Here is an 18,220-nt window from a genome sequence, read left to right as displayed (position 1 = left end):
GCACACCAATACAATGGAGGTTAAAAGAATTTTTCACTGACAGGTGTCATTTACACTATTTATATGGTAAATATTTTACTGTAAAAGTAGGTTAGATGCCTCCAGGAAAATACCAAATGTCAAGATATGTCATCCACAGTACTGTGTGAAATTGTGTGTGTCTGTGTTGCATTCGTTGATTAAGACTATGCGACAGGCTGTGATAGATGAGCACCTACACACTCTTTAGTGTTAGAAGTCATTATACAAGTTACAGAATTGTCTGTTTTCCTTAAAGGCCACCATGCAAGATAATATTCCCATATCATCCCATAAAGTTCCCTACAAGCTTGGATGTATGGTACAAACATTATGAAGTTGTATGTGCATTCATAGAAAAACCTGAGCAATATAGTAAACTAATGTTTTTCACAATAAACATAAAAAAAATATCTTATGGAAATCTGAGGCTGGCACTGAGGAGCAGTTACTCTCTGCTGTGTAATCCTCTCTTCCTTCACACACAAGTCTTTGTAGTCCACCGTCACAGTTTGAAATCACATTTTCATAGGCTGCAGCTCTTTGAATGAATCTTTTTATGTGTCCTTCACTGACTCCACTGTGATTCAGGGACAGTCTGCTGTGTTCAGCTGACCGCTTTCATACAACACACTTTTTGTTCGGCATATACGTCACAGTTTTCTTTTCAAGAGTTTTCTCACAGTTAAAACATGTATCATTCCTGCACAACTCATCTTTCCCTCTTTAAGAGCACCGCAGTGCCCTTTGGCAAGGTGCATAACCCTAACTGTTCGGTGGCCAATGGGTTGAACTGCGGTTGTGCTGGGCAATTTCCAGGTGTGAACGTCCTCTCAGTGAAACTAAAACTTATCTATTTACCTGCAGCAGATTGGTCCATGAGAAAACACAGACTTTAACCTTTACTCTTTCACCTCATTACAATTTTCAATCACTAATCTTTCTTTTAGAAAAGCATTTTGGTTTCCATTATTGCATGACAAGTATGGAGTGGATGTTACCTGAAAATGTCCTTCTATACAATGACATGCAGGCCTGCAAATATATAGCAGTGTCTCAAATTCCAACTGAGATGGGGCAAGCAGTAATAACAAAGTTAAGGAAGAGAGAGTAAAGGATATGAATGGAAAATACCCACATGAAGCCCTGGGAAAACCTCGTGGAGATACTGAATTTAAATTGCAAATTTCAAAATATACTGTAGCATCCACTGTCTGACCTGCTTGAGGGGACAAGTTTAAAAGTTAAAAGTTTCTTACCATGAAAAACTTTTTCATACGCATAAGGGCGGTTTCAGATAAAGGGATTTATGCCATGCTGATCCTAATCCATGTCTCCTCCTTCATTAAGCTTTTCTCATGTATTGCTTTGTGCAATTTGTTTTTTCAGCAGTTTTTTTGATTTGTATGGTTTGTTTGTTTTGTTTTTTTGTTTTTTTGGTGGAAAACAAATGGCCCTGATAACACAGACTAATCATCAAAAACAAACAAATGAGCAGAGTGCAGTGAGCATTTTAAACTATGACTCAGTCACTACTACACTAGAAAGCATGAGTTTCCATGCGCCACAACCTGAACAGATAGAACTGCATTCTGACAACAGCCATTCGCTAAAAGTAGGTCAGAATTAGAGTCACGTCATCCCATGCTGTGGCACTACACTGGATTCTTTCCCTCTGCTTGGATTTACAGTTAAACACGGCTTGTCTGACAAGCTATTTGGCTTTAACGTTCTTACAAAGACATGTATGTAAAGCAAACAAACTCTAAAATCTGTGTTCCAGCGTTTCATGTTGATTTATGAAAATATCTCTGACAAGAGAAAGAAACTGGACCAATCAGGGATATATTCTGCCACAAAGTAAAGCTCAGATTCTTCATGAATAAAGCTGCTTTATTCATGAAGAATATGACATTGATCTAACTCTGCAGACATATTTTAAATCTAAATGAGGTATAGTTCAAAGCAAATTTGCCACATAAATGTGATCCTACATTGGGATAACTTGTGGAATGACTGTTTGACTCGATTGTTTTTATGTGTTGCTTTTAGGTGTTTGGCCCATTTTATGGCCACTTAATGTCAGAGGAGGCCAGACGAAATAGTGCAGGCATTACAGCAGAAAACAATGAAACATTTAACATAGCAACTTTCTATTGGTTTTGTTACTGTTTTTTTAGTTTGTTTGTTTTTAAGGGCAGTCTGATGATCAGTGATTTTTAGAGAAATTCCTCTCAGTGAAAATGTTGGAGTTTTGTTGTAAGTATTACTAAATCATATAAAATGAAAATCTGTTACTTTATGACAGACTGCTACAATGTTTAAAGTGTGTGAAATGGAAGCAAGTGTAAAGTACTCAGTCAATTTAATGTTTGGAACATGTAAGAAAGATACAAAATATTACTTCCATTACTTCAACAATTAACATGCATACAGTTGTAATCCCATACATATTACGACTTATGTGACAATGTGACCCAAATGACATTTTTCCCTTTCACATTCAAACAAAAATGTTTGATGTTTACATTTAAAAAATACTCAATAAACAAACAATTAGTATGGCAACATTAATTAGAGAGAGAGGTGCAAATTACAAATGTTGTGACAAAGAGGGTGACAGTACACAGTAATTTGTGAAAATAGAGAATGTTTGATGTACAGTACATTAAACTATGACATATTTACAATATCAAAGCTCAGGTGCCTTGGTGTTACTTCTACAACTAATGTGATCAGGGAGATAGGTAGGAGGGTACTCAGTGCGTGGGAAAGAAGAAAGTGGACAAGGAGACTTGGTGGTGGAACAAAGAAATTCAGGATTGTATAAAGAGAAAGAAGTTAGCTAAAAAGAAGTGGGACACTGAGAGGACTGAAGAGAGTATACAGGAGTACAGGGAGATGCAGCGTGAGGTGAAGGTAGAGGTGGCAAAGGCCAAACAAAGACCGTAAGAGGACTTGTATGCTAGGTTGGACACTAAAGAGGGAGAGGTGGATTTGTACAGGTTCGTGAGTCAGAGAGATAGGTATGGGAAGGATGTGCAGCAGGTCAGTGTGATTAAAGATAAGGATGGAAATTTACTGATGGAGGTGATGGAAGGAGTACTTTGAGGAGTAGATGAATCAGAAAAATGAAAAGGAACGGAAAGTAGAAGAGGTGACTGGTGTGAAGAAGGAACCAGCAAAGATTACTAATAGTGAAGTGGAGTGAAGAATAGTGAATAGTGAGAATAGTGAAGAATGAAGAGTGGAAAGGCAGTTGGTCCTGATGACATACCTGTGGAGGTATGGACGTGTCTAAGAGAGGTGGCAGTTTCTGACTAGTTTGTTTAACAAGATATATGAGAGTGAGAGGATGGAGGAGAAGTGTACTGGTGTCCATTTTTAAGAACACGGGAGATCTGCAGAGCTGCGGCAACTACAGAGGAATAAATTTGATGAGCCACAAAATGAAGTTGTGGGAAAGAGTAGTGGAAGCTGTGCTAAGGACAGAGGTGAGCATTTGTGAGCAGCAATATGGTTTCATGTCTAGAAAGAGTCCAGCAGATGCAGTATTTGCTTTGAGGATGCTGATGGAGAAGTACAGAGAAGGTCAGAGGGAGTTGCTAGTGCAAGCAGGTTGGAACAGGGGGGAGAAAAGTGTCAGGTTTGTTTTGTGATAAAAGATTATTAGCGAGAATGAAAGGAAAGGTGTTCAAGACGGTGGTGAGACCAGTGATGTTGTTCAGCTTAGAGACAGTGGCACTGAAGAAAAGACAGGAGGCAGAGCTGGAGGTAGCAGAGCTTAAGATGTTGAGGTTCTATTTTGGAGTGACGAGGATGGACAGGATCAGGAATGAGGACATCAGAGGGACAGCTCATGTTAGATGTTTTGGAGATAAAGTCAGAGGCCAGATTGAGGTGGTTTGGACATGTTCAGAGGAGAAACTGTGAATATATTGGTAGAAGGATGCTGAGGTTGGAGCTGCCAAGCAGGAGATCTAGAGGAAGGAATAATAATTATTATTATTATTATTAATTTATGTTTAATATAGTATAAAAATTTTCAGATAATTATGGAAGGCAGCACATTTAAAGAGGATTGTCCGACGACTCATGAATGCCCCGCAGGAATAGTCCCGCCCTCGCGGAGCTCCTACGTCAGCGGCGTCCGTCTCCGCACATGGATGGAGAAGTGGAGAAGCTCCGCCAAAGCCGCGCTCCCTCCGCCCTCTTCCTCCAGCTATTTGCCAGTCAGCCTCGACGACAGACAGCCAGCCGCCCGTCGTCCTGCCGCCGCCGCTGCTGCTGCTGCCGCCGCCGCACGGAGTCCCCTCTCCTTTGCGACCCCCGGCGCTGTTTTTTCCCGCCTGTTAGGACCTCCACAGGCCGGCTAGCGAGTTCGGTCGCGTCTGTTTTGGGGGGAAATTCAGTCTTTGCAAGCTTTGTTCTCCAATTGCCCTTGAAGACATATGGAGAAAATGGCCAGACCTCTTCCTATAAATCCAAGTTTCCTGCCGCCGAGCCACGGCGTACTGAAATCCCTGCTGGAAAATCCTCTGAAGCTGCCTTTCCATCACGATGAAGGTAAAGTTGCGGTTCAGACTTGCACGTCCCCAGGACTTGGTTTTCGCCTCCAATCGGCGCAGCTTGTCCTCCGCATGTTATTATCATTGTGTTGACATCAGTGGTATTAGCGATAGAGCGCAGTTAGGAACGCGGGTTAACCCACAGTTTATTTATTTTACGATTTCAAGAAAGAAACATCGTAATAACTCGTTACTTATTAGTGTAATAAGACATGATGCTGGATGTCAGTTGATCGACAGGTTACCGTGCTCTTCAGCTCAAGCTAACAGCCTTTTTTATGCCTATAATCTAAATGTTATTATTTGCATGATGCTATTGTGAGCGCGCTGTTAACTTGGTTTTGCGTTTATAACCTTTAAACCCTCGTCTTCTTTGGATTTAAATGAATGATACCAGAAGGCGTCGACAGAGGGCAGCTTTTCTGTGCTGAAGCGGTTTCGAACGCTGTCCACATGTTGGTACTGCTGATCGTACAGTGTCATTACATTCTGTGAGCATGAATGGAGATGTTGTTAAAGGTTTAGTTCACCTAAATGGCAACATAACTAATTAACGGTCGAAACGGATTTGGTTTTATGTTTTTCTATCGTTTAAAAAACATACAACCTACATTGGGGCCACCACTTAAGTACATTTGAGTTTAATTAAATACAGTTTTTACTGACAGCATCGACAGTGACACGCTTACACTGAGAAATGATGATTTAAGAGTTAAGTATTTTTTTGCATTTGATTGTAAAAAAAAAACTAAAAAATTCCGTGCACTTTTATAGGTTCATAGTGACTTGTTCATCACTGGTAAATTAGTTGAACTAAGCCTTTAAGATAAAACCCCAGGCTTGCTTTCTATTTATACCCACCCACTTACCCGTGATCCTCCTCATCTGTGAAACAATGAAATGACTGTGTGCAATTATTTGCAGGATTTGGGAAAGACAAGGAGAAAGAGAAGAAGTTAGATGACGAGAGCAGCACAGCCAACCACCCACAGTCAGCCTTCCTTGGCCCGACCCTCTGGGACAAGACCCTGCCCTACGATGGAGACAACTTTCAGTTGGAGTATATGGACCTGGAGGAGTTCCTGTCAGAGAACGGCATCCCCGCAAACACAGCTCAGAGCGACCAGGCTCCACCAGCAACGCAGCCACCACAGGCACCTCTGCAGCAGGCTCCACCACCCGCCCCACCCACACCCTCTGTGGTGGACCTCAGCAGCCGTGCCACCACCTCAGTTCACACAAGCATGGCGCCTCAGACCTGCCTCCACAGCCCCAGCCCAGCAGGTAGGAAGCACATGCACTGAAGCCTGATGTGCACCTGAAATCACACCTGCACATTGAGACACATGGGTTGACTCTCCTGTACACGCCTTCTCTGTGGCAGGGGAGGCTCTAGAGGTGTATATGAGTCTTCCCCAGAGTTTCCTCTGATTTAGCTCCTGCCCCTGTGTTTCTTGTACTCAGAGCTTTTGACCACAAATTATATATACACTGACACACTTCAGCTCTGATTTACAACCCTGAGCTGGGCTTTGAGTCCCACATTACAGACAGGCACTAGTCCAAGTAGGCAGCTCAGTCTCATTCATTAATGTCTGACTGGCAGAAAAGGTTCTTTTCTCTGTCTTTATCTGCCGTGATTCATGTTTATTTTTTTGTGCAGGGGTTATATTCAATTTTATTTTTTCGCAGTAATTAGTTAATAGTTGGTTTTGAAATGTATTGTCATTAGTAAGTATTCCCTGGAGGCTATGGCAATTATTGATTATGTGCCTGCATTAGTCTGAAATGTGATTCATATTACATTCTGTTGTACTGTAGATTCAGTAGGATTCATCTTTTACAAATATTATCAAATTACATTTTCATTAAGATCTCAGCAACATAGTATATAGTCATAAAAATTCTTTGAGAAAGAGGATGTTATGAACTTAGAGGCTGATACAGACTTGTTTATTTCGTGATAGACCTGTTCAGGTTGCAGTGATATGATGATGAAATGGAGCTGTTTGTAAGTTGTTAGGAGGCTGCCACACAATACTGGGGTTTGGATTCAACAGACATGAGAACAGTTTGAATTATTTTAAGGGACGGACTTCACTATAAACATAAACAGCAGGCAATGGGGACAGTTAGTGTTTCACATCCAAACTTACTACAGAAATGTTCCAGGGAGAAAATCTGATTATGTGAGACAAAATGACAATTACAAGTGTGATGTTGTAAATGGCTAAAGGTTCGCTTTACCTCTAGGCTTAGGAGGTGGGCTCCTGATGTGACGCATGTTGTTTGACTTAAAAGTCAATGAATGCCTAATGGGGTGTGTTATGCGCTGATAAGTCATATATTTATCACACAACTTCCAATCAGTTAAATGCAGATTAACCTTCGGTGCATTTGTGAATCGATCCCAGTGATGATTAAAGGCTCAAGGGTTTGGATGATAATGGAGGGCGAGTGCAGACTGATCACAACCCTGTCAACTATTCAAGGACAGATTTCGGCCTAAGCAACAGCCGAGCCACCGCTCGTTTGTCAGCTTAATTGCACGAAATGTGTCTGATCGTTAGTGGATGAAATTTTGCATGACTTCCACCCCTAAAGACCCACACAGAGTCCTATATTAGTGTTTTTGTTGGGGCTTTTTGTGCAGAAGGCTGCCATTTTATTTGTGAATCTCCACCGCTGCTGTAGCATTACACAAATCTTTTCTGTCAGTGTGATGTATCTCATAGTTTTAAGAGCAGGAAGAAAAAAACTCTGATGAGCTATTGTAAACCAAGTGATACTGTATGTGTAAAATATGATAATTACTTCATATCACATCATATGATCTAGTATTTATCATGGGGCTAGCTGATATAATTGAATACATAAGAAAATGCCTTATTAAACTTAGTTTACCTTGATCTAAGTTAGAAATCCCCCAATCCTATTTGGTTTAACTGGAACTACCTGTGCTACTGACAAATCAGGGTGGAGGTATACGTGTTACTTAAGTGTACACCTACACAAAATGGAAATTTCACATAGCCTACATAATTTGGGAGTGGCAGTTGGGTTTCGGTTGGCCGTCAGAAATGAACGCTATGCAGTCCCACATATTGCCAATAAGGCAGTATCAAACAATATCGGCAGCGGCTTCAAATCAAAACAATAATATTGGAAAGAAAAACCTAGCAGTGTTAAAAAAAATTTGTGAGCACCTCCTCAACTACCTACCTCTACATATCTGTCACTTATTTTGTCTTGCCGTTTTCTATGCTGTGATCTCAGAATTAACTTCATTGCTTTTGTGTTGTGGAAACACATTTAAAAGGCAATTTAATACTCCTTCTATAGTTCATATGTAGGAAATGAATGAATACAGCATAATCAGCTTCCTTTGTGAAAATGTATAACTACGTTAGGTTTGTTCTCTTCAAGCACATCGTCGTGCCTGATCTGCAGACTGGGCTAAGATAGTTTTAACCTTCTTTACATCATCCCTGCTTGTCTCTGCACTAACCATCTTCATCCTAGTCAGAAACACTGCAACCTAACAAACTCTTATTTGTGATCTATTGTGACTTTAGAAAGTCCTAACGGCTAGAGTGAAGTTTTACATTTTGTTTAACCTAGACAAATTTTAAAAGATGGGGGGGAAAAGGTTAAAACCTTTGCATTGAAAAGCCGGAGTGGCAGAATGTTTGATATCGTTGTCTGATCAATGACTTAAATGATGAATGATCAAAGCAGTTTTGACTAATTCATGGCTCAGTGGGGTAGCATTGGGTCAGGAATTCAACACCGCGGGTCTGAATCCCACCCCACCAGGTGTGGACCTGCCCAGCCATAAAGGGCAACCTTGGTGCCGGTGCCGAACTCAGACAAAATGGGAGGGTTGCGGGAGGATGGTCAACCAGCATAAAAACTCATGCCAAATCAACATGCAAAACACCTTGGTGACCCCGAAGGGACAAACCAATAGTCGTTGCTTTGAACTGTATGATCGGTGTAAAGTTTATTAAGTTGTTACTCAAGTTATGTTGCTACATCAAAAAATGTACTTTGCAGTGTTCGCATAAATGTACCTGATGCCTGTCTGTTGACCAGCAAAGACAGGTGTGCAGACTCAGCAAAGTGACTTTTAGCTCAAACCCACAGAACACACAGAACTCACAAAACACAGAGTCCGAAATAAACAGATACCCTGGAAGCGGTGCATCTGTACAGTACAATTTTGCCCAAGCACACGTGTGTACATCTAGACTTCAGACCATATGTGTGTGTGTGAATGTGTTTTGTTTGGGCCTGACTCTGTGTTTTCACATGAACATGGCTGGGGTTTCCATCAGCGTGCCGGGCCATGTGATGGACACATGCAAGCGCCGTGTGCAGCACTGAGCTACAAACAGGAGCTTGTCACGGCATGAACCTGCCTGCCTATTTTTTTTTCTCTCCTCCCTCCCCCCTTCCTTACTCCCTCCTCCCCCACTCATTCACTCTCACTTTCACCCTCCCTCCTGTCTTCTCTCCCCTCAGCACTCTCCACTTCCCGTCCAGTCTTCCTTTCCCTCCCTCCCTCGCTCGCTCGGCTCAACTCCTAAACAGCCTGGACTCGGAGCCAAGGCACAAGCTGTACCCAGCAGAGCTCACATGGACTCGGGTGTGCTTTTGTCACGTGCACACAATGTTGTTCCAGCTCGCCAACTCTCGACTTGTCTAGCCAGCCACTCGGCCCACAACACCCGGCTTGGTGCTATAGATTTTAGTTCCTTCAACAGCAGGAAATAGAGTGTTTTCTTAGACTGTGTTTTCAGCAGCAGATTAATCCACATTTGGTTCACTTAAAACTATTTACTGCTGCTGCTGGATGGGGAATTCGAAGCTTAGTTAAAATAAATGATACAGTGTGTATCATTGTAGCTCACTGATGTGTCATTAGTAGTTTTTGGTTGAGAGCGGAGCAAGTCAATATTGAATAATACCTTTTTGGGTCATGTGAACATATCTTACACTTGGGTCAGAGTACAGGAGGTTTGTCCCTGCACACAGAAACATACATGTCAGCTGATCAACTGTGGTATTATTGCTTACCTGGAAAAGTGATAAAACTAACAGAAACTGTGATATTATCATGTAGTTTGACAACAACCTGCAGTCAGTGGTGTGTGTGTGTGTGTGTGTGTGTGTAAAGGTAAGCTACTGTGAAAAGGGTCATGAAAAGGTGTGTTTGTTCCAGCTTTCATGTCACTCTTTGTAGGTCAGGTCTGGACTAACTTTCCTGTATAGTTAATTTTAGATTTCCTCTTTAGGGGGTGGAGAATCCACATTTGACCGCTTCCTCTCCCCTGGAATGTGATGTACATTAGAGGAGAACGTTTCAGGTCAATGTGCTGACTTGGAAGTCTACTTTTAGCCTATGACCATGTCGCAGTGTTTCTAACTCTGCTAATTAGATCTAAATGAGTAGTAAAGGTGATTAGGGTGAGATTGGCTATTTTCAGGCTGACAGATTGTTTTAGACTGTGTCTGGTTTCAAGAAGCTTGTTGTTGGGCAGTGCTCAGTATATGAAAAGAGGCAGGAGAGTTTGTGCTGTATGTGTCTTGGCTAATGGATTGATTACCACCTTAACATGACATAGCAGTCGTGTGATTTAGAAATTGGGGGAGCTTATAAATATAAATACACAGTTAAACCATTTTTTCAATTATTTTCTCCAAAGATAGACATGCTGTGTAATCTGATGGAAAAAGCTCAAGATATTGTCTTCAGAATGTTTTTTTTTTTCTTTTTTTCTAACCAGCAGTCCAAAGCTGTTAAGATAATAGTTTATAATGACAGACAACAGCGATAACTAGCAATTTCTAATACTGGAAAAACTGAAACCAGTAATATTTGGCAAGCAGCATGTAACAATTATTTTCATTACCAATTATGAGAAAACTTGTTCCAGCTTCTAAGATGAGAAGATTCCCTGCTTTCTCTGGTTTTCAAATATTTTGAATTGAATATATTGTGTTCAGGCTTTTTTTCAGACAAAACATGACATTTGAAGACCTCACTTGACACTTAAAGCTACAAAATGTGACACGTAATATGTTGTTTCAAAAAGTCTAAATATTTCTCTCCATGCCTGCTCTGGCCCAGACTCACAGATAAGCACTGGCAGCAGTGGAGATACAGTACTACTTGTTTTTAGTGAGGGTCACCCCTCTAACAAGTCAGGAAATTTCAACACATTCAGCTTGATTATTACGTTTTGCAGCTTCTAATGCATTGTAATTTGACAATGACCTGAATGGCTGTGCAGAGCATGGGGGAGTGAAAATAATGGAGCAGGGAGAAGACCAGGTGGAGCAGAGTTGAATGATTCTGAGTCTCATGCTGCATTATTGTAGCAGCAAGAAAATAAATGTGACATTTATATTACAATCACTAGTTGCATCATTGCTGTTGTTGGTACTTTTGCACAGATTATGAAATGCTCAAAAACTTGGCATGGCTTTTCTATTTAGTTTGCATTAGAGTTGAGATGTTTAATCAGTGGATCAGCAATGATTAAACAACACATATCACAACTATTAATGTTTTTGATTGGAATTTGCAGTTGGTCAAAACAGGAAATTTCGGCTTTTGTGATTTTTCTCTTTTCTGACAATTCACAGACTGAACATTTATTCAGTCTTTCCAGGATTTTGTGGCCTGTTTTGTGATTGTTACAACCTAAAATGCATTTTCTGAAAATAATAATTCAATTCTAACTTTTAAATATTTGCTCGCTGTTTATCAGAGCCAGCACAAAGTTTTTTACTCACTGTTCTTTCATTTCAAACTTTGGCTATTTTGTTTAACAAAAGGGGTTTGTCGAAACATATGTTGATAGTGGTTGTTTTGGTCTCACATGGAGGTGTTTGTAACCACACCCAGCCAGGCTTGTGTGTAGTGAAGTACAACATCAGCGTCTGTTGAAGGTGTGTATATGTAACCTATTTCTGTACGTTTTTGCCGGGATATTTTTCCATATTTTTGCTCAAGTGATAATTAGAAGGTTAAATAGTTCTGCATAGTTTTTCAATTAAGCACAGAAAAATTTGGTTTTCTTTTGGTTTAACAAAAGCAGGAGTGATCTGAAGCATCACGGCATCCCCTTGAGGTTTTTATGTCTCTGATGATCCCCCAGAAGCCCATGACTTCCTCTGGGATGGACAGTGTCTCCTGATGTATAGACAGCACTGACTGAACACAGAGTTCCTGTTTGTTTCAGGTTTGCTCACAGAAAACAGTCACAGTTAAATCAGAGGGCTGCTTTTTAAAACCCCACCACAACCAGAAGCAGTTTCGCCATGTATGCTCAGACCGAAGGTCAGCAGGTAGTGACTATCTGTCACAGCAGGCTCACGAGCACAGAGATTTGGGTCACGATGTACAAGCTGCCAGCAGATCTGCAGCTAGTGAAAATGCCTGCTCCACTTTGCTGCTTTTAGTCAGATTCCTAATTGTTGTTATTCATTTGGGTTTTTGTTTTTTTGTATTGAGCATGTGTGGCTTGTATCACAAATCAAATTGATGCTAATGTGGTGAACCACAGAGTGATTTTTCCATCCAGCCTGGCTAATGAACTGACTCACCCTCCACTGGTCTGCCTACAGCTTCAAATCAATTACAGAAGCAAATCAGGCAGATGTGAAGGCATGCGGCAGCTCAAGTCACCTCACGGCAGTTCACAGACAAAATTTTAATGGTAAATGGTCTGTTTATATAGTGGTTTTATTCAAAGTGCATTACAATGCTGCTTCTCACTCACACAAATTTAGTGGTGTTTAATCAGCTGATAGGAGGTGCTCGTGTGTGTGTGTGTGTGTGTGTGTGTGTGTGTGTGTGTGTGTGTGTGTGTTTCTGTTGTTGTTTTTTAAGTTTGTATAATGGCTCCACCTGCTGGTCAGAGGAGTATCATGCCCCTTTACAAATCACTCTCTTGCTCTCTTGCTTCACATCTGCAGCAACTCTCCATTTAAGTTAAAGCCTGACATTTGTTCATACAAGCACACACACACGTGAGCTCAGGGAGAAGAAAAACAGCATTCAGGCTCCCGTTCAGTAGGTGAAGGTCTGTGTGTGTCCTCTGTCTAGCTTCACATAGGAGCTCTGCTGATGAGAACTTGTTTATGGCACTTCGTAGCCAGTTAACTCAAACGGAAGTGCCACCTTTAAGTCTAATCATTTGTGCCATTAGGTTCTCTAGTATTATAAATAATAAAATGTTTTCACACTCTTTACACCTTCTTTCAAATGCAAAGAGTTAGTCTTCTTGCTAACTCTTGCTAATGAATGTTCTTTGCTTTTTCAGCACTGCCCTCAGCCCGGGACACACCCAGCCCCATTGATCCAGAATCAATTCAGGTGCCTGTGACATACGAGCCTGACCCAGCAGACCTGGCCCTGTCCAGCGTGCCTGGCCAGGAAATGTTTGACCCCAGGAAACGTAAATTCTCTGCAGAGGAGCTGAAGCCACAGCCTATGATCAAGAAGGCTCGCAAGGTCTTCATTCCTGAGGACCTGAAGGTAACCTACTGCTCCCTCTGTCTGTCAGGCTCAGCCAGGGTGGGAGTTCTGGTAGTGATTTGAGTTAAGATTAAGATTTCAGTCTCTGTTGTTATTAATGCAGGTGAAAGACCCTGGAGTAAAAAGCTACATTCTCATTCATGTAGTGGTTAAAATAGTTGGAAGCTACTGTATTATAAAAACAAGAGTAGAGAGTAGAGACAAGATGAAAATCAGCCCTGAACAATAATGTAATGTAGTCGTAACGTACTCAGTGTTTGGAGCAGACTGCAAACCTGTAAATAAAAACAAACTAATAAATCACTTAAAAGGGTTAATGCCATTCAAAGTGTTTTACAGACTGACTGATTAATAAGACTGTGCTGCGTTTAAGGTTTTACAGTAGCTTGTTAATAATTGCAAAGTGCAACTCACAAAAGCTTTTTAATACAGTTCCTTCTAAATATAGTGCAACACTTGTGTTTATGAAGTTTCTTTAGGGGGGTTGGGTCAGATGTATTATCCAGCTTCAGATAACATCAAGATTTAATAAACTTAATATTATATACTTAATATACATGAAGGTTTTTGGGTTTGTGGAGGAAATGCGTATGAAGACAAACAATAGAACAGTTAAAGTTTTAAGTGTCATAACGTTTTAAATTGTCTTTGACCGTCTGACCTCCCAGCAGCAAATCCTAACTTGCCCTCTCTTCTTTACAGGACGATAAGTACTGGGCCCGACGCAGAAAGAACAACGTGGCAGCCAAGCGGTCACGGGATGCTCGGCGCCTGAAGGAGAACCAGATTGCCATCCGGGCCGGCTTCCTGGAGAAGGAGAATGCCGCTCTCCGCATGGAGGTAGCAGACTTGAGGAAGGAGCTGGGCCGCTGCAAAAACATTCTGGCTAAATATGAAGCACGACATGGGCCCCTGTGAGCCCCAAAAATTGCCCAACCACCACCAAGCCCTTCCGACACCCACTTCACTAGCCCAACCCGCCTTCCCTCAAGTTTTGAAGGACAATGTGTCTGTTTTGGTGGCACCGCCCCCTCTTCCTCCCCATTCACCACCCCTACCTCCTTTTCCTCCTCCAACAACCTCACGTCTCATCCTCCTCCCCTCTCACAACACACACCTGTATGATTCTGTTATTATAATTGTCATATGAATATCATAAGCTTCAATTTGTCCGTACCTTTTATTTTCTGTACACATTGTCTGACTCTCTCTCTCTCTCTCTCTCTCTCTCTCTCTCTCTCTCTCTCTCTCTATATATATATATATATATATATATATATATATATATATATATATATATATATATATATATATAGGTTAATACACATATTTACACATGCATACTTCCCACTTTAATGTACTGTGAGGAGTAACGAGCCAACCCACCAGCTGAGACCCTCCCCCTCCCTCCTACCGCTACCTTCCACTTTTGAAAAGTGATGCCATGCTGTTAGTTTCATATCGATTTTGTGAGATTGATATGAGATCAGGACTGAAAAATGTTATTTCCTGTTTCACCTTGTTCTTCTGTGTTATATGTGACACGTCTACAGTAAGAACCTACTCCCCTCAAATCATGTAGAAGGCTCATTATTTTCTTCTCTATCAGCATTTTGACCCTTTTTAAACTCATGTTGTATTTGAGGTGTCTAACCCTCCCAATGCTCTTAACGCAGCCCCTCCCAATCCCCCTAGCTTCTCAGCAACACAATTCTTATAAATACTTTCTCTATATTTTAATGTTCAGATAGCACTTAAAATAATCTTTGTTGTTTTTTCCTGTGCAATCATGGCGTCGATTTGCCATTTAAAAACTACCGTTCCGGTTTTCGATTATCACCCGGACACTGAGCAATAATTCCTGTCCAGAATTAAAACTGACATGACTACCTACATGTTTCACACACCTCACTTGCTCCCCCCCTTCCACTTGGAGATTGCTACCTAGTCTCCCCTCTTTCTCCATCTCACATCGTAGCTCACCTACATTAACTAAGACCACCTTAGTTGACCTCTGCACTAATGCGTGTTTCACAATCTGATCCGGTGCAATGTTTCCACTAGCTCAAATTTACTCCACCTCATATTTATCTACCTTTTATTTCTCAGATGGAAGATTGTTTATATATATATATATATATATATAAATATATATATATTCTGTTGATATAATTGTTCGTATTAATACTACTCTTGAGATCGTTCTTAGCCTCCTTGTTTTCAGATTTGAGCATGTTTTCTTTACCAGAAACGAAAAGAAAATTGCAAATCTTTTCATTTTCCTGCAGAGTTGTTGATAATTTGTTTTGCTTTTGTTTAACTTAGCATGATGAATATGAGTGTTTTTATTTTAGAAATCAATACAGATGTCTGTAGTCTCTCTCTGCGTAGCTCTATGTTTGCCTTCTTTTTAAAGATGGCTGTATGAATGTAAAAGGTGTTAATAACAAACGAGTTGGATGGTGTTGTCCAATACTGTGGTTAACCCAATCAGTTTATTTACTACAGACCAAACTATTCACAACAGAGATGATATATTGGTTACAAGAGAAATGTTTATATAAACCAATAAGTTGTTCTTTTTGTACAGTATTTTTCCTATACATTACTAAACTGTGTATTTTAAAGGCACAGCAGATCCAAAATATTATTAAAGAGTACAAGTATATAACTCAAAGACAAATGCGAATAGTTGTATTTTGATATTCCGTATTAGCTAGGATGTGGTAGTGTTACAGAGATTTGTGCATATTCAGCAACAGCCAAACTTCTTGGGCATTATTATAATTATTGTTATTCATATCATTACAATAAATATTATGACACTCCTGCTTATGTTGGTGCCACGTTTAAGCTCCCATCTCAGTCCCATTAAACTCAAAGCAAGAAAATGCACCAATCAAAATGCAGTCCTAAAGGAAGATTGTACAGTTAGGCCCATTTTACCAGCCATCAACGCTGGTCCAACGAGAAAACACACTTTCTCGTGTTTAGTGTCATTACCTGTATCCCAGTCTTTAATAATTCATCCAGCAACAGGCAAATATTCTAGGTTTTTTAGGCTTTTTCTATCTGTGCAGCTTGTGACAATTGTTTGCTTCTGGTCTGAAGTTGAAGTTACTATGGGAGAAGGGATGAAGTTACTATGAAGGAAGGGAAATAGACAGCTGGTTGCTATTGCTGCTCTGTGTGTGTGCGTGCGTGTGTGGGATTGGTTTCTTTAGCTAACACAGTTGTTGCCTCTTTCTGAACCTGAGTGATTGACACTGGGAAGCTTTTCTTCCCATTGATGTTAAATGAAGGCTTGCAGTGGAGTCCCCCCAAACGTTAGCTGTGTTGTCGTGTAGAGCTGCATGCTGCAAAGCTTTTTGTCAATCAGGCAGGAATGGAATAAGACCGATTTGTGTTCTTAGAAGCTAAAACGGACATTTATGATAATTTGTGTGAAACTTGAGGGCTGCTAAATTTTAAAAATTACAGTTTATGTTTTTATGTGCTTTATGTACAGATTAAACAAACACTAAGCTCATGATAAGCTAATTGGCTGCAAGCTGGATGTATTTTTTTTACATAAACAAAATTAGTGTTTGTAATAACAGTAAATAACATTTTTTGTTGATCCTAATCTTTTACAGTTCTTTTTTAGTAGTAATTGGGTAATTTTTTATTTATTTGGTTTCATCATGTACAGACAAATGGAGAATAAAATATAAAACACAATTTTATTTGAATATTGGCAGCTCTGGACAATGTTTCTTAAAAAGGGTATTTTGTTAATTACAAAATGGAAAAAAAACTTTTATAACAGAATTTTTAAATTTATCGACACTATCTGCACCAATCAGAAAAGCCAATATCACACCAATAAAATTGTACATCGGTCTAATCCCAATTCAGTCTTGACTAATTGTTATAGTCCCAATCCAAAAGTGTCTACTAAACTATTGTCTTAGTATTTTTGCGCTTTAGTGGGTGTTTTAAGTCTTATCTGCACAGACACACGGCAGTGTGTTCAAAGGTTTGTACAGAAGAGTGAAGACTGGAACAATGCCTCCAATATTGGTGGAGCATCTTTTACAAAACTCATATATATAACATATATAGGAAAAAGCCAATAGTTAATCCATGTGTATCCTGAAATTACCTCACTGTCGAGTGATTTCACTACCTCACCCGGAAACGTTAACCATAATTCTGAGTCTATTCCAGTGCCTTGAATACACTGACTGTTCCCCAGTCTCTCAGCAATGTAAAGTTCTCCTCACAGCACAGACACACGGGATAGGTTCAGATCTGCACTGAAGGGCTTCTTAGTGCATCAGAAATTAATACACACTGACATCTCTTCATTTCTGATTCTTAGACATTGCAACAGACTTGTAACCATTGTATTCATGGCAACACCAACGGACTGTTTCAGAGTGTATAAAAATACTATATAAATTAGTATTTGGTCTTGTTTGTCATGGAATGGATGCATAACATTTTTTTGTGCTGTTCAGCCCTCAGCCTCTCTGTCTCTCTGTGATTTGTAGTGTCTAATAAAATCCCAGTTCTTTTCTGATGTGTCTCTTTTTCCTGCTCATCCATTCACAATCAATTGCAAAGTTATAACAAACTGATAAAAAGTCTAAATATTGGTAGATCAACAAGTAGAGCTGCACACCAAACCTTTTGTTGACCAAGATTTGTTTTTAGTATTAGACTATCAATTAAAGTTGGCACTAAATTCTTGATGTACATGATAGATTTTTCTTTCAAATACTTTTGTTTGGTCAGGAAATTTCCAATTTTGTTTTAAATGGTCACTGTTTAGGCAAAATTCTTTCACAGCTACTTTGTGCAAATACACCAAACACTGTTTACAATTAGTTTATCTAGGATGAACACACATTTTATTTTATCCATGGTATAATAAAAACTTTTTTTATTAATATTGAAACTTAATTATACATATTTTTTTAAGTTTCATATTTACAATTTCATTAAATCTTATAAAATTACAGTTAGTCTCAATTATCACAGGTCAATGCTTCTTGAACAATGTTTATATGGTATAATAAAAACTTTTTTTATTAATATTGAA

At 39.9% G+C, this 18,220-nt stretch overlaps 1 protein-coding gene across 1 annotated transcript; it reads left to right on the top strand.

The window, feature by feature from the left end:
- Window positions 1-4,269: 4,269 nt before the first annotated feature.
- hlfa (HLF transcription factor, PAR bZIP family member a) lies at window positions 4,270-17,698 on the top strand. Its single transcript, XM_067476065.1, has 4 exons — window positions 4,270-4,584; window positions 5,511-5,870; window positions 12,920-13,134; window positions 13,837-17,698. The coding sequence occupies exons 1-4, from the start codon at window positions 4,470-4,472 to the stop codon at window positions 14,050-14,052; spliced, it is 906 nt and encodes a 301-aa protein (XP_067332166.1). The 5' UTR covers window positions 4,270-4,469; the 3' UTR covers window positions 14,053-17,698.
- Window positions 17,699-18,220: the final 522 nt, after the last annotated feature.

The sequence above is a fragment of the Channa argus genome, chromosome 15 (assembly GCF_033026475.1).
Source record: "Channa argus isolate prfri chromosome 15, Channa argus male v1.0, whole genome shotgun sequence".
In the NCBI taxonomy this organism is placed as follows: Eukaryota; Metazoa; Chordata; class Actinopteri; order Anabantiformes; family Channidae; genus Channa; species Channa argus.
Note: the sequence above shows the minus strand (reverse complement) of the source record. Positions and strands in the feature narration are given on the sequence as shown.

Excerpts from the sequence above, each read along its gene's own strand:
- hlfa (XM_067476065.1), top strand. The coding sequence starts at position 4,470 with ATGGAGAAAATGGCCAGACCTCTTCCTATAAATCCAAGTTTCCTGCCG. Across the intron at positions 5,871-12,919 it reads CCACAGCCCCAGCCCAGCAG|CACTGCCCTCAGCCCGGGAC; the intron begins GTAGGAAGCACA and ends TTGCTTTTTCAG. Across the intron at positions 13,135-13,836 it reads TCATTCCTGAGGACCTGAAG|GACGATAAGTACTGGGCCCG; the intron begins GTAACCTACTGC and ends TCTTCTTTACAG.